The 13,418-nt window shown below is 46.3% G+C and overlaps 1 protein-coding gene across 6 annotated transcripts in view; it reads left to right on the top strand.

Moving 5' to 3' along the window:
* The window catches only part of EYA3 (EYA transcriptional coactivator and phosphatase 3), a 62,820-nt gene that overhangs the window by 31,937 nt on the left and 17,465 nt on the right, over positions 1-13,418 (top strand). For 4 of the 6 annotated variants that reach the window (XM_063356153.1, XM_063356155.1, XM_063356154.1 and 1 more), the window contains 4 exons: positions 318-460; positions 6,423-6,560; positions 11,083-11,165; positions 12,665-12,848. In XM_063356153.1, coding sequence (XP_063212223.1) covers positions 318-460; positions 6,423-6,560; positions 11,083-11,165; positions 12,665-12,848 — 548 coding nt within the window. The remainder of the gene's footprint in view (positions 1-317; positions 461-6,422; positions 6,561-11,082; positions 11,166-12,664; positions 12,849-13,418) is intronic. The other 2 variants (XM_063356156.1, XM_063356158.1) reach the window with 2 other exon arrangements.

The following is a 13,418-nucleotide window of genomic DNA, read 5'->3' as shown; positions in this document are numbered from 1 at the left end:
CTAATTGCTCGTGCCTGTAAGAACAGGGAGTTTGTTCTTCCCCTCCCACCCTGTTCTCCCAGTCCTGGAATAAGCACTGGTGCTCCGGCACCGTGGAGGAGAGAGTTTCCCGTGGTGTCATGGCAAGAAACAGGCAGCGCGTGTAACACCAGCGCCTGTCGTGTTGAGAAACACAGGCAGGTATTACACTAAGAGCACGTGTCAGTGTGTACTGGTTCTTCTTCCTAAAGTGATTTTTTTATCTGTCTTCTGGTTTGGAGGCCAAAAGATGCATAATGTAAATTGTTCTTTTACTTTTGTTCTTTCTTTTTAATAAGGCCATATGCACATATCCTTTCTGTACCTGTCTCGGAAACAATGAGCCCTTACCCAGGTCAGACTCAGTACCAAGCACTACAGCAGTCGCAGCCCTACACCATCTACCCCCAGACCACCCAAACCTACGGACTACCTCCTTTCGGTAAGAAGGAACTTTTCAAAGTCTTCTCAGTGCCTGCAATTATTGTCTTATGTCTCATTAAAAAGCCAATGTTAAGCTTAACCAGGTGTGTTGGAGAGAAGGGCGCGTAGGAGAGCACACAACTAACTTAAATTGTAGATCGGTATCTACAGAACTGATGGGACTTCATATTATAACGTATTATTTCTTTCCAAGCTGTTTTCCTGGCCATTAGTTTGGGTGTCCCCCCACGAAGCTTTGGCAGATGGTTCTTAGTTTGGGGTCATTATTTCCTCCAGTCGTGGTATAGCTGTGTTTGTGCAGTTTCCTTGGCAGTGAAATCACACAAGACCCCATACTACAGCGTCTCTGCTGAAGGTGTTTTTCCTTTCCTTTTCCTGGCTAGGATTAAGACTTTTTTGTTATCTCAGCTTTCACCTAATACAGGTTTTATGCTAAAATGTCTCCCAAGTTTACTAGGCAAATAAGTTTGCTTAAGTCGCTCTACTGCTTGAGCCATCTATTAGCCGTTGCAGTTTCTGCGAATGATTGGAAGGTGTAAGAGTCCCGTCGTACTGAGCAGGTAACGCTCCGGGAGAGGGTGTGAGTCACTCCGTGCGTCCTTTGGGCTGCAGGGAGGGAGAGACACGCTCTGGGCTGCTGGGCTGTTTTGGAAGCTAATGGCCGTCTTTCTCCATAAGGGAGTTGAGGATGAGTAGTGCAGACAGAAAAAAAATCTAGCTTGTGAGCGGGTTAGCTGGTGCGAGGAGCTGCCTGGTCTTCCCTTCGTATGTTAGCGTCAGGCACTAGGGAGAAAACCCACAGGATTGACTATCCCCGGCACGTATGAAATTTTACAACTGATTATTAAAAATTAACATTTTAACTTCTTTATCATTTTTGGTGATACCTGCCTGGTTTCGTATGTAAATGTTGTTGCCGGCTCTCAAAAGCGTATGGTGGCGGAGGCTGTTTCGCAGCACCCAGCTGTAACGAGGGGAGATCATCGCCCTTCCATGCCGGTCCCGTGGGGAGCACCACGCGCGCCGGCTGCGAGCGGCGCAGCTGGGAGATCGCCGTGAAGGCTCTGCCCTGGGGGTTTGTCAGCGTGCTGTGTAACAAAAGGAACAGAGCCTCTTGCAGATTTACCTGCAGTGCTAAAATCTTCCTGTCTTGAAGTGTAAAAGGATGAATTTTCCCTTCTCTGGAAAACTAGATGTCTTTGAGTAAAACTAGCAACGTTATGGCTTTTGTTAGCTGCTGACAGAGCAAGGACTTTGGTATGGCTTGAGAAACCCGCAACAATTTGTTGTCGTTTAGACAATTATTCTCTCACCCAATGACCCCTCCCCACCCGGAAAGGGGAATCGAGGGAAAACAAGGAAACACGAGGGTTGAAATATAAGTACATTTAATAGGATCAGACTAATTAATTAACATTAATAATACTAAAGAATCAGTATTGATCCTGATACCAATGTAAAATACACAAGGACTGTACCCAGCCCATTCCATCAGCAGAAGCCGTGCGTTCCAGCAGGGACAGCCGATGTGGGACCCTGCGAGCGCTGCAGCTGCGGGAGGAAGGGAAGGGCGCGGGGGTCTGGCACCGGGGCGAGGAGTGTTCAGGATGGCAGCCGTCAAGGGAGAGAGAGCACCACGTGGCAAACTTTCTAATTTATATTGAATGTGACGTTCATGGAATGAAATAATCCAGTCGGCAGCTTGGATCAAGTGCCCGGGTCTCGCTCCTCCTCATCCCTGCACCTGGTGAGCTCAAAAACACTGAGACCTTGAATCCCACATAGCCTAGCTGGCTATAAAGTAAATATTTTCACAAATTCAGACACTAGAGTCTTACAAACGTGCAGTTTTCCCAAGCATTAGAAGATAAATTAGTCCTGTGTCCCTCAAACCAGGACAGACTTCTATATAAATTACAAAACAATTGATTTGTCATGGTATTTTTGAAAGGTGGTGTAGAAAAGATGACACAACTAGGTTCAGTTTTATTAGACATAAGTTACATTATTAATTCTGTTTAAAGTAATATGGCACAAATTATTACCCGTATGAGAGAGGTCAATATGCAAAATGAATCTACATACCTTTTTTTTTAATATATATACACCTGGCATTCATGAAAAGGAGCTTTCTTGTGGTTGAGGGATCCTTAGGAAGGAAACGATGGTTTTGTAGTAACTGGGACACAAGGGTTTGATCAAACAGCATCTCCCAGATCTCATTTACCCTGTGTTAATGCTCAGATATGTTGTTGTGCCTGATCCCTCGAATGCCATGAAGTGGGAGCTTTGCAGGGTGTGAGTGCTGGGCTGTTTTATTGGCAACTCAGGGCTGTTGTATTGGCAACTTGGGGCTCTTCAGGAGAATAGGGTCATCTGGGTGGCTGTTGGAACTTGCTGCTTCTGCATTTCTAGCTCAGCCCCTGCCAATAAGGTTCAGGGAAGGCTGCCGGTGCAGAGATTTTTAAAAATAACCAGCCGTCCCCACCACCACCTGGCATGACGGCGGTCTCAGGATTTATAGCAAGCGAGGAGCTAGTTGACTCTGTGTGACGTGTCCTGCTCTGCCTGTTGTGTTTTCGGAGCTCCCTTCATTCCTCCTGGAAAGCTGAGCCGGTGCGGAGCAGCCTGTCTCTGTGTCCATACCCAAGTCTGCGGTTGCCGGCGCGGATTGTCTGCTGTCTCTCTCAACGCTCTGCTCCTCGTCTTTTTGTCCCGCTGTAGTGTCGGGTGTTCTCACAACAGTCTGTTACCTACGAACCGTGCCCAACCCCACGTAAAGGTTGCTGGAGTGTAATTCTGTTCCCTGCGTGCCTGTGCTTCGGTTTCAATGCTTTGTTGTGCTGGTTTTTGCTGTATCTGAACAGCTGCCGGTAGTTTCCTTTACTTCATTTATTTGGTGTTCGTTGGTAGTTTGTTGAGGACGGCGCACCAAGGCTGCTTTGTATGTTCTTAGGTATTTTGCCTACGTCGACTTTTTTTTTGTTTTAAAAAATGTGTAATATGTGTAATGCTCCCTTGAAGTGTTAGGGCCAAGATCTTTACAAAGGTGTTTTAGACTTCTAAAATTTTTGGGGGGACGGATGAGGTAGGGGTTTTTTTTAGTGCTTTGTGTGTGGGGGATGTTTTGGTGGTGTAGGTGGGGGGGTGTGGGTGTTTGGCTTTTTTTAATAGAAAGGGTTTGGAATTCAGGGATATTTAGCTGCTTCAGTGTTGTATTCTCAATGTAACAGTAAAAATTCTTCTGAAGACCTAGGCAAGAGATCGGCGTTTTCTGCTGACTTCATAGGAACTTTTGTCTGTTAAACACCTCCTGAAATGTGATCGGTTACTGGTATGGATTTTGAGGTCTATTATTAAATACCTAAATTTTTAGTCTGAATTTAAGTGTTAGGAAGATGTTAAAAGTCGTATTTCCAGTAATGGAAGTCATCCTGGGGTGGTACCTGCTCGATCGTACTGAGAAGATGGACCTTGCCTGGTGTGATGGACAGGTGGAGGGTGGAGGGCTGACCACGCACAGTGCAGGGGAGATTCTACAAGTTGTTTCTGCTCACAAAATCTCCCTTGAGCAGGCGAGGACTCGGGCAGCTTGGCCAAATGTTTCACCCGCATCAAAGGGCCTGTTCCAGAGGTTTGCGCGACTTTCTGCTGTGTATTTGTTTCTATGCCAAAAAGAACGCATCATGGATTATCTATCCGGAGCAAAGCAGATGTATTTTAAGTACGAATTTCAAGCAAGCTGACAACAAGCGTAGTCTTGAGATCGCTCAGGTCGGAATGCTGCTTTCAGAGAAGAGATCACCTATGTTCTTGCCAGTTTGTCTCCTCTCCTTGTGCTGTAATGCTTTTTTGATGGCGTTCAGTGCATTGTTCTCCATAGGACTTGCCTGTGGTCTGGAGAGATTTTATTAAAGAAGCACTAAAATAGGAGTAGTGACATACAAGCTGCATACGGGCGGCTGTAAGTTGGTGTTGGAAACACCGTGGATGTGATAGTTTACACGAACTCAGGAAAAACCTACGGGTGATGGGCTATCCCCTGTGGGGCCTTCCCACGTATGTACACATGTCCTGTGGCGTTCTGCTGCCCCAGCTGCGGTGCTGCTGTTGGACATGGAGGGGTCTCCTCCATCCTCGCCTGGCTTCCCCTCTGTCATCCCTGCGGCTCTGCCAGCTTATGCGCACTGCCTGGCAGAGTGAGAGGGACGGAGGTGTGCCAGCAGGCCGAGAGTGTGCCTTGCTGCACGGAAAGCAGAACGTGTCTGTCCTGGGAGATGGCGGAGACGGTCATGGAAAGCAGGGGCTGAGAGGCGCCTTAACGCGCGACCTGAGCCAGCTCCCGCGCTTGCCTACAGCCCGCCCTGTGAGCGCCTCTGCCCCGTGCGTCTGACCTGGTGTTACCCGGCAGCGTTTGGAGTTGGTTTGTGTTTCTTTGTCACAGCCATTTGGCACTTCGGTGTGTCCTGGGACCCTCTCGTCATGTTGCTGTCTGCTCCTTGTCCATCTGTCTTGCACTGTAAGGGGCTGTTGGTTACTGTCCCCTCTAAAAACTGCTCACCTGAAAATTGTGGCACTCCCTTTCCAGACTAAACAAATGCAGCTACTCCCCCTCTCCTTACAGGATGTGTTTCCCATACATTTTATTCTGGAGTTTCTGCAGTATATCTACAGTCTTTCTTAAATCAGTCTTTCCCTTTTGTTTGCTAATTATCACAGTTCTTGAGGTTTGAAACAGGAACAAAGATGCAACTTGAGAGTCAAAGAACCAAAGCCCTGGTGTGGCTGTACCGATAGGCGAGTGACTTAATTTGGTTCATAGGTGACAGTTTGAGATCAGGTATATAAATAGACCAGAGCTATTGCAGAATTTAATTCTGACAAAGACGCAGCATGGCGCGAGCTCTTGTCCGGCTCTGTGGGGTCTCCCGTGTCTTCTGGTAAGAGACTTGGAGCTCGTAGCCCATGGCTCATCCTGCTAGAGCGGGTGAAAGGCCGCAGGTGGCTTTCGCAGCCTTGGTACTGATTTTTTGGGGCTTAAGAAGAGGGTGGTCTTTCTGCTGGCCCTGAACTTTGTGTCTAGCTCCAAACGTCCTTTATCCCTCCACTTTGTACGCTCCTGCTTGTTTTTAAGTAGATCCTCTCAACTGATTCCTGCTTTCCAACGAGGGCCCGGGAGAAATGCCTTTGACTTTGGCTGTAGGTCTGGAAGCACTTAAACAAAAGCCTGGAGAGCTGTGAAGACCCAGGCCTGAGCTGAGCTCCTTCTCTCAGGTGCTGTTTTCACCCCGGCAGCGCGGTAGGCTAGACCTTAGCACAGCGCCCGAGTCGAAACCCCACTGCTGACGTGCGCCTTCTGCACACACACGACTTACAGACGCTCTGCTGTCTCTGTGCTTTGCCCAGTGTTGTTACAAATGCTTTCCACAATGGCAGGACATCTAGAAGAAACGTTTAGATTATACCTTTTTTCCCCATTCTTTTTTGAGCTCTACATTCACTGTTGTCAGTCTGTGAAAGCTACTGACTTGTAGCTTGTTTTCAAATACTCAGCCCAAATCCCAGTGAAGGAGTGGAAGTGTTGACTTTGACCTTAACAGACAGTGACTTCAGCCTGGCTGTGTAAGAGCTGGGGTCGTTTGCAGTGCCGTGCAAAGAGGGATTAGCAGTTCCTTTGTGCCGATGTGGCAGCGAGTCTTACTGTGACACTCACAGATTTTTAGTTGAAAGCTTTTGAAATGGGTCTTGTTGGTGCTTTTAATTTTCTCTTTTTCAGCCGTTTTGTCAGCAGCTCTAATCCACGCACAGCCTGACAGTCAGCACTTTTGCAGAAATTAAACATTTTCCGTGTGTGATTTGTTACTTGCTTTTGTGATGAGCAACAACCTTAATCTGAGGTAGCAGCATGCTGTTTGGTCCCAGCATATTTGTTTGTAACTGGTCCAATTTATCTGATTCAGGTGCACTGTGGCCAGGTATGAAACCTGAAAGTGGTTTAATTCAGACTCCATCTACAAGTCAGCACAGTGTTCTTACCTGCACTACAGGGTTAACCACAAGCCAGCCCAGCCCAGCACATTATTCTTATTCCATTGAAGGTAACTTGGCATGGTTTTTATCTGCATCTCTCTCCACCTAATCGAGTCCAGATACCACAAGTAGAGAGACTTGCACGTTTGTTCTTGGTTTGTGCATGCTTCTTTATGCTTTGCCTCTTTTCTTTTTGTGCGTGTGTATGTGTTTGGTTTCGTATTTGCTACGTACCTCTGTATGCACCAGGCTGGCTTGGCGGTGCCATGCTGATGGACTTAACGGGGTGAAGAGCAAATGGGAAGGGGAGAGGAGACTTATGTTCTTGCATGCCTTTACTGGGAATGCTGTTCCAGCTCCAGCTCTTTGTCGGTGGTCTTTAGCTTGATGTCAGGAAATACGCTGACTGGCATTGGATTTTTTTAAATTTTTTTGTTAATTACTTCTGGAGGTAGATGGCTCTCATATGTTAAACGCACAGCCCGGGTTGGTAGATCTGCTAGAGAGTGGGACTCTCGGTATAGAACTGGCCTACAAGTATTCCGGCTGCTGGAAGTGCCACATGGAGCCGGGTGCTGAATTTCACCAGCTTCCAAAGCAATTTAGCTGAATAACGCAGTACTGGTGTTTATGGCAAATGGGTGCAGATTGATACTTTTTTGCTTGGCAAGAATTTTGCCATTTATGTTTTCGTCATGAATGGGGAAAATTTGTTTCTTTCTCTGTAGTTTTTAAAAAGCATTTCAGGGATTTTTAATCTATTTCTTATGTGATATTTTAATAGACTAACTTGGGGACTTCAGGAGGTCTTTAGTTCAGCCTCCTGCTCAAAGAAGAGTTGACACTGAACTCAGAACCAGGTTGCTCGGGGCTTTATCCAGTTGGGTGTCAAAAACCTCCAAGGATGGAGACTTTGCTAATGCCGGTGCCCAATCATGGTGAAACTTTTCTTCTTTTGTCAACTTGGAACGTCCCCTCTTTCATGTTGTGACGGTTTCTCTCCTTCTCCTGCTGTGCACCTGCAAAAAGAGCCTGGCTCCAACTCCTCGATAACCTCCGTGCAGGTACCAGCAGGCTGCTCTCGGGTCCCCCAGAGCCATCTCTTCTCCAGGCTGGACGGTCCCACTGCCCCTCGCGGGGCACGTGCCGCAGCTCTCCGGCTGTTTTGCTGGATCTTTGCCTGAATTTTTTCCTTGAATTTTATCAACATGTTTCTTGTGCTTGAGGCCCCAAACTGAATGCCATATCCAGATGTGGTCTAACGGGTGCCAAGTAACGGGGAATAACTCTTAAAATTAGTGGGTTTTAGCCCAATAAGTGGGTTTTAGCATATCTAATATGCTAAAAGCCATGCAGTATGTCATGCTTGCGTCATTGTGACAGTAAATGGCCCAGCGTAATGTTTATCCTCAGTTCACTTTTCACGTTCATAAATGAGCAGTACGACGCTGGAAGTACTACCTTCCTTCAGACATAACTCTCCTCCAGGTACTCCGACGGGCAGAGTGCAGTATAGTTTTATAGCTTTAGGTGCCAAGGGTCAGAAATGGATCTGCATAACATGACTGCGGGCAGGTTTGCCAGTGATGTACCACGTGTGAATCCCTGGGGATCGGGGAGGTGACGGAGCCACCGTCAGGCCTTGCTCTGCGGAAGGATTTTAAACCATTTGGTCCGTGCTGCTGTGAGGACGTGTGAGTTTCCCTGCAGGCTGCCCTTTGAAAGTGTGAAAAAATCACTGGAATTGTGTAAATGCTATTGATTTTTGAAAAACTTTTTGCAAAGTGGCAGGAAGGTCTTCCTTTTTCAGATTTGCTACGTTTCCTTTTTGTCAAGTTAGCAATCAGCCCACTGAGGGGTCAGGTCAGTACTTGGAGGTGGTGGGGAGCAGGAGCTGGAAGGATCAACAAAGGTGCTTTATGAGTAATCTCTTGAAAATCTGTCTTTTCTCTCCAGTCAAGACAGTAGGGTGACACACAGCTGTACGGCGCTGCTGTCCCACCAGCGTGCGTGGCAGTGCACGGATATAGTTTAGTCTGCAGATGCTGGACCGAAGTAACGTCATATTTGAACCCTGGTGAATGGTCAGATGCACTTAGTGACTGAGAACCTTGCTTCTTGTACTCGCCCGAGCGATGGGCATGGTGGTACGTCACAGGGGCACTTGGAAGCACTGGGGGCGACGTGGGAGGAATGGCTGCTTCTTGCCTTGCCTCTTCCTCCCCTGTGAGAGCAAAGCAGCCAAGTGAAGCATAAAATGCATTAATTGCAATTTCCCTTCCTAGCACACGAAGCAGGTTGAAACATCTTTGAAAACAACTGAAGCAACAGCAAATGGGGTGACTGAGGCAGGGGAGGTAGGGATACAAGGTCTGAGGAGGAGATCTGGAAGTAGGGAAGAAAGAGGGGAGAAGAGAAAAAGAGTCACAGCAGTTTCAAGGCAATACTTGTGTTTGCCGAGGCCATGAAATAGTCCCAGCAAGTGGTCCCTTTGGCACATCCGTGCCAAACACTTTTTGCGTGTTTTTGGCCCATTCCCAGGTAAAAGGAGCTGACCCACAGTGTGGAAAGAACTGGTTAATCTCTGTAGTGGGAGCTGTTTGTAAAGATCTGGTGTGTAACACTGTATAGATAAAGGGTAATTAAAAAAGAAATCTTGGAAGGAGACCAGAGTTAAGATAAAGAAAGAAGTTCATACGAGGGAATCTGTGTTATTACCAGAATCCCAACACTTGGAATCTTTTTTCTATGATTTCTTAACTTCTGTTACCTATCTCAGTGGAGAAGCAGCCTCTTCAGGTCACCACGAATGAAGAGCGCCTTCTGTTTGTGATGATCTTGAGAGAGGTGATGAGCTATCTGCCCTCTAGGTAGTTCATCTCCTCCAGCTTTGCAGCGGGTTTGTTCCGCGTTAGCAAGGATCTTTTCTGGAGAGCTGCTCTTTGCAGTGCCCGAGGAAGTGACGTTTTCTTAAGGTAATGACAGCCTTGATGGTTTCCGTAACGTGTATAGTTGGAAGGAGTTCTGTTTGGAAACTAACCCTTGTTCTCTAGCAGTTGCTTATGAGGAGCATCTTGATAGATACCTTACTCTCACAGCTGTGCTTCTAGTAGCTGCATAGGTACCTGAGTGTCTTCATTACCATTATTGCTGTTCAGTGCAGCCTTTTTCCCCTCTTCCTAAATGTTCTTCTCCCAAAATTCTCTCCCATCTGTTTTTGATCACTACTGCTCCTATTTATGAGGGGATTCCCCGGGGCTAATTACTTGCCTTCGTTTCTGCTTCCACAGAGATGCCACCGTTCACATTTCTCACCTCTTGTAAATAGTGTGTATTTCTGCAACTCTTTTAAGATATATTTCTTTTGTTTTTCATCTTTTTGGAGGCATGTTTTGGATCCATTCCTCTTTCCAGGAGCTGTTCACCAGGTAGTGTCTGTGCTTGCCGTAACGCAACAGTCGTACATTGATTAAGAGATCGCGGTGGGTCTGTTTCCCTGGACTAGAAAGACTGAAGCCTTCAGAAGCTTGAGTTCCTCGGTCTCGGGGTGATTCCGCGTGGGTGTGATTTGCAGAAAGTGAGGGCTTTTCTCAGAGGGACGGTAAAGTAGGTGATACTGTGGGTTTCTGCAGGTCTTTTCATAAGCATCTAAAAGTGATTTTTGGTTTTATTTGTGTGCAGAGAAGGAAGGTTTAACAAAAGAAAATGTTTCTTGGTGGCACCAGGTTTAGTACCTGATTTTGTTCATGCTGATTTCGTAAATTATTTTTTTCACTAATCCGTGAGAGTCCCAAAGCCCCGTGTTGAGCAACGTTTAATGGAGCGGCCCCGTGGCTGTAAAACCACCGCATCTGCTAATGACTGGTGTTCCCAGGGGGTGCTCTAGCAGCCTCTGCTGTGTTTTGGAAGAACCAAATGCAGTGCCATGAAGGCTATTAAAATTCTTAAAACTCATACTAACGGCTCCACGTCTCTAACAATTTGTCCTACAAGCTGTTGACAAATTATTTCAAAAAGTTGCATCCAAAAAACAGTTGTAGTCTGATAGAAACGTGGGGAGATACGTGTGCTTTCTCCAGTAGGAAGCACCCTTTTTATACTATTTGAAATATTTGTATGTTTCCTTAATTTTTTTTCTGTAATTAGACTAAATGTGCTGATTGCAATGCAGAGAGAATTGTTTTTATCAGAGATGATTTAAACACGTTCATATCCATTTTACTGATTTATTCGGATTGATTTTCGGCTGCTACTGATTGAACATGAAAATGTGATTGCCTTCTCAAAACTTATAGTAAAGATGCGAAACCGTTCTAATTATACTCCAGTTGCTTAGCAGGCGTGGAGGGAAAAGGTTTCTGAAACATTTGAAAGTATTGTTTTAAAAGATACGCTAGCTCTCCTTCCCTGTAAGCCCAGTTGAAACGTAATTGGTTTCAAAATACATCCCAGCTCTTTTTTGGCTGTTAGAAGCAGAGTGGTGCTGGAAGTACAAAAAAAGCCTAGTAAGTACTTATTTCACAGCTTGGATTGGTCTCGCTTCTTGTGCTTTTCTAGAAGCATTTAATGCAGTAATTCTTAATTTTACAGCATCGACTACCAATGCCAGTCCAGTCTCTACATCCTCAACTGTTGTCAATATTTCCACGTCGGCAGTAGCCACCATCTCACAGGTAAAACTTTTTCCTTGTTATATTTATGTGCACCATCTCCTTCACCTTTGTATAACATGTTACCCAAAGCTAAGAAAGGAAGGGCAAAAACTTGCATCACTTCAGATGGAGCACAACCGGTACTAGAGTTACAGGGCTCAGTATGTTACTCAAAGTCAGCAAAATTACTCTTGCGGGCTCTCTGACTGTGATGCTTTTCCCTTTGGCCTTTGCAACGACCTCACTTCATTTGTTCAAAGCTGTTCCCTTGCCTGCAGGTTGTGTGGTGAATCTTAAACAGGGTGCTGAGATCTCTGAGAGACGTTGGAGAAGAAACAGTAGAACTGTTCTGAGAGTCAAACCTCCGGGGAGAACTATAGGTGGATATTTTTTGAATGCCTTTGTTCTCCCTCAGCAAGAAAAGGAAAACAGATATTACACCAACAAAACAAACAAAACCACCCCAGTAAAGTAGGAGAGGCATCCTGATGGTGCTGGAATAAAACAAAGTCAAAAACTCCTGCAGCTAGGACAGAGCCCTTCGCCCTGACTGTGACCTGCTGTGGGTAATACATACTGCTGTCAGTGGTTAACGGCTATTCTGAATATTTAGATACACAAAGGAACCCTGCAATGTTACAACTTTGCAGCAAGAGAATATAGGAAGGGCAGATAACGCAGTGGATGCACCAAAATCCTTGTATGCTTATGCTGTTGCTTTTTAAGGTTCTTTAATTAACATAAACTTGCTTGAAGCTGTAAGGGGAAAAAAAGATTTTCTTTCAGTGGTGCAGATCAAGGTACCTGGTTCACAAGTCCAGGTTGCTCTTTGAGGGAATCAGAAGTGCACAGTGTGCCAGAAGGCTGTGACCTGACGTTTGGGGGGGGCTGCTTTTTTCACTATCAGGAGTGATAGTGAAAATCAAAATCCTCAAGCACAGCTTCAGGTGCTCAGTGATCTCCTCCTAAATGAGTAAATAGTCTCCGTAAGTGGATACCTTTCATCACAGCGTGCGAAATAATTGCTTGGTGAAGTCAGGACATGAGTAAAGGCAGCTTATCCTGTAGCTCTAGTGGCTGGGATTGCACCCTCAGCCAGTGCCAGGACCACCGTCTGTTGCTGTCAGTATGCTTGGTATCAGAAAGTAAAACACAAGACAAACCCACAAATTCCAAAACAGACAGTGTGGACCGATGCCATGGCATCCGCTCGATACTCCCCTGTTACTGCCACACCGTTCATAATGAACTCATTTTTGAAGAAACTGGAGGCAGAGGAGGGGCTCTGTGACCGCTAGCCTCCTGCCTGCAGAACTGGCCTGTGCGGGGGCCATTGGGAAGTCAGATCTCCTGACCCTGTTTGGAGGTGCCTAACATATGCAGAAAGAAAGAGCCTGACATCAGACTGCACTCTTGCTGGGGTTTCTTTCTGGCAGGCATATTCTAGCGTAAAAGTCATCCTAATGTAGAGTGTTTTCGGAAAGAAGTGTCCTGTCATTACTAATCCTTTCCTCTAACAGGAATACCCTACCTACACGATCCTTGGCCAGAGTCAGTACCAGACATGTTACCCAAGTTCTGGCTTTGGAGTTGTAACACCAGCAGACAGCAACACGGAGAGTACTGCGTTAGCAACAGCTACGTACCCAACCGAAAAACCAAACACCATGGTGCCTACGCGGACAGTGCAGAGACATTCCTCCGGTAATGGTTGAATCTTGAACAGGGTGGCTGCAAAACACTTGTGTTAAACAGTACAGTGTGCAGACATAGAATCATAGGATCATTCAGGTTGGAAAAGACCCTTGGGATCATCGCGTCCAACCACCAACCCCGCTCTACAGAGTTCTCCCCTACACCATATCCCCCAACACCACATCCAAACGACTCTTAAACGCATTTGGGGATGGTGACTCCACCAGCTCCCTGGGCAGCCTGTTCCAGTGTCTGACCACTCTTTCTGGGAAGAATTTTTTCCTCATGTCCAGCCTAAACCTCCCCTGCTGCAGCTTGAACCCGTTACCTCTTGTTCTATCGCTAATGACCTGTGAGAAGAGACCAGCACCAACCTCTCTACAGTGTCTTTTCAAGTAGTTGTAGAGAGTGATGAGGTCTCCCCTCAGCCTCCTCTTCCTCAAACTGAACAGTCCCAGCTCCTTCAATCGCTCCTCATCAGATTTATTCTCCAGGCCCTTCACCAGCTTTGTTGCCCTCCTCTGTGCTCGCTCCATCACCTCGAGATCTCTCTCATATTGAGGTGCCCAAAACCGGACA

This window comes from Chroicocephalus ridibundus, chromosome 19 (genome assembly GCF_963924245.1).
Source record: "Chroicocephalus ridibundus chromosome 19, bChrRid1.1, whole genome shotgun sequence".
NCBI classification, from domain to species: Eukaryota; Metazoa; Chordata; class Aves; order Charadriiformes; family Laridae; genus Chroicocephalus; species Chroicocephalus ridibundus.
The sequence above is the reverse complement of the archived record's forward strand: the minus strand, read 5'-3'. Positions and strand labels throughout refer to the sequence as shown.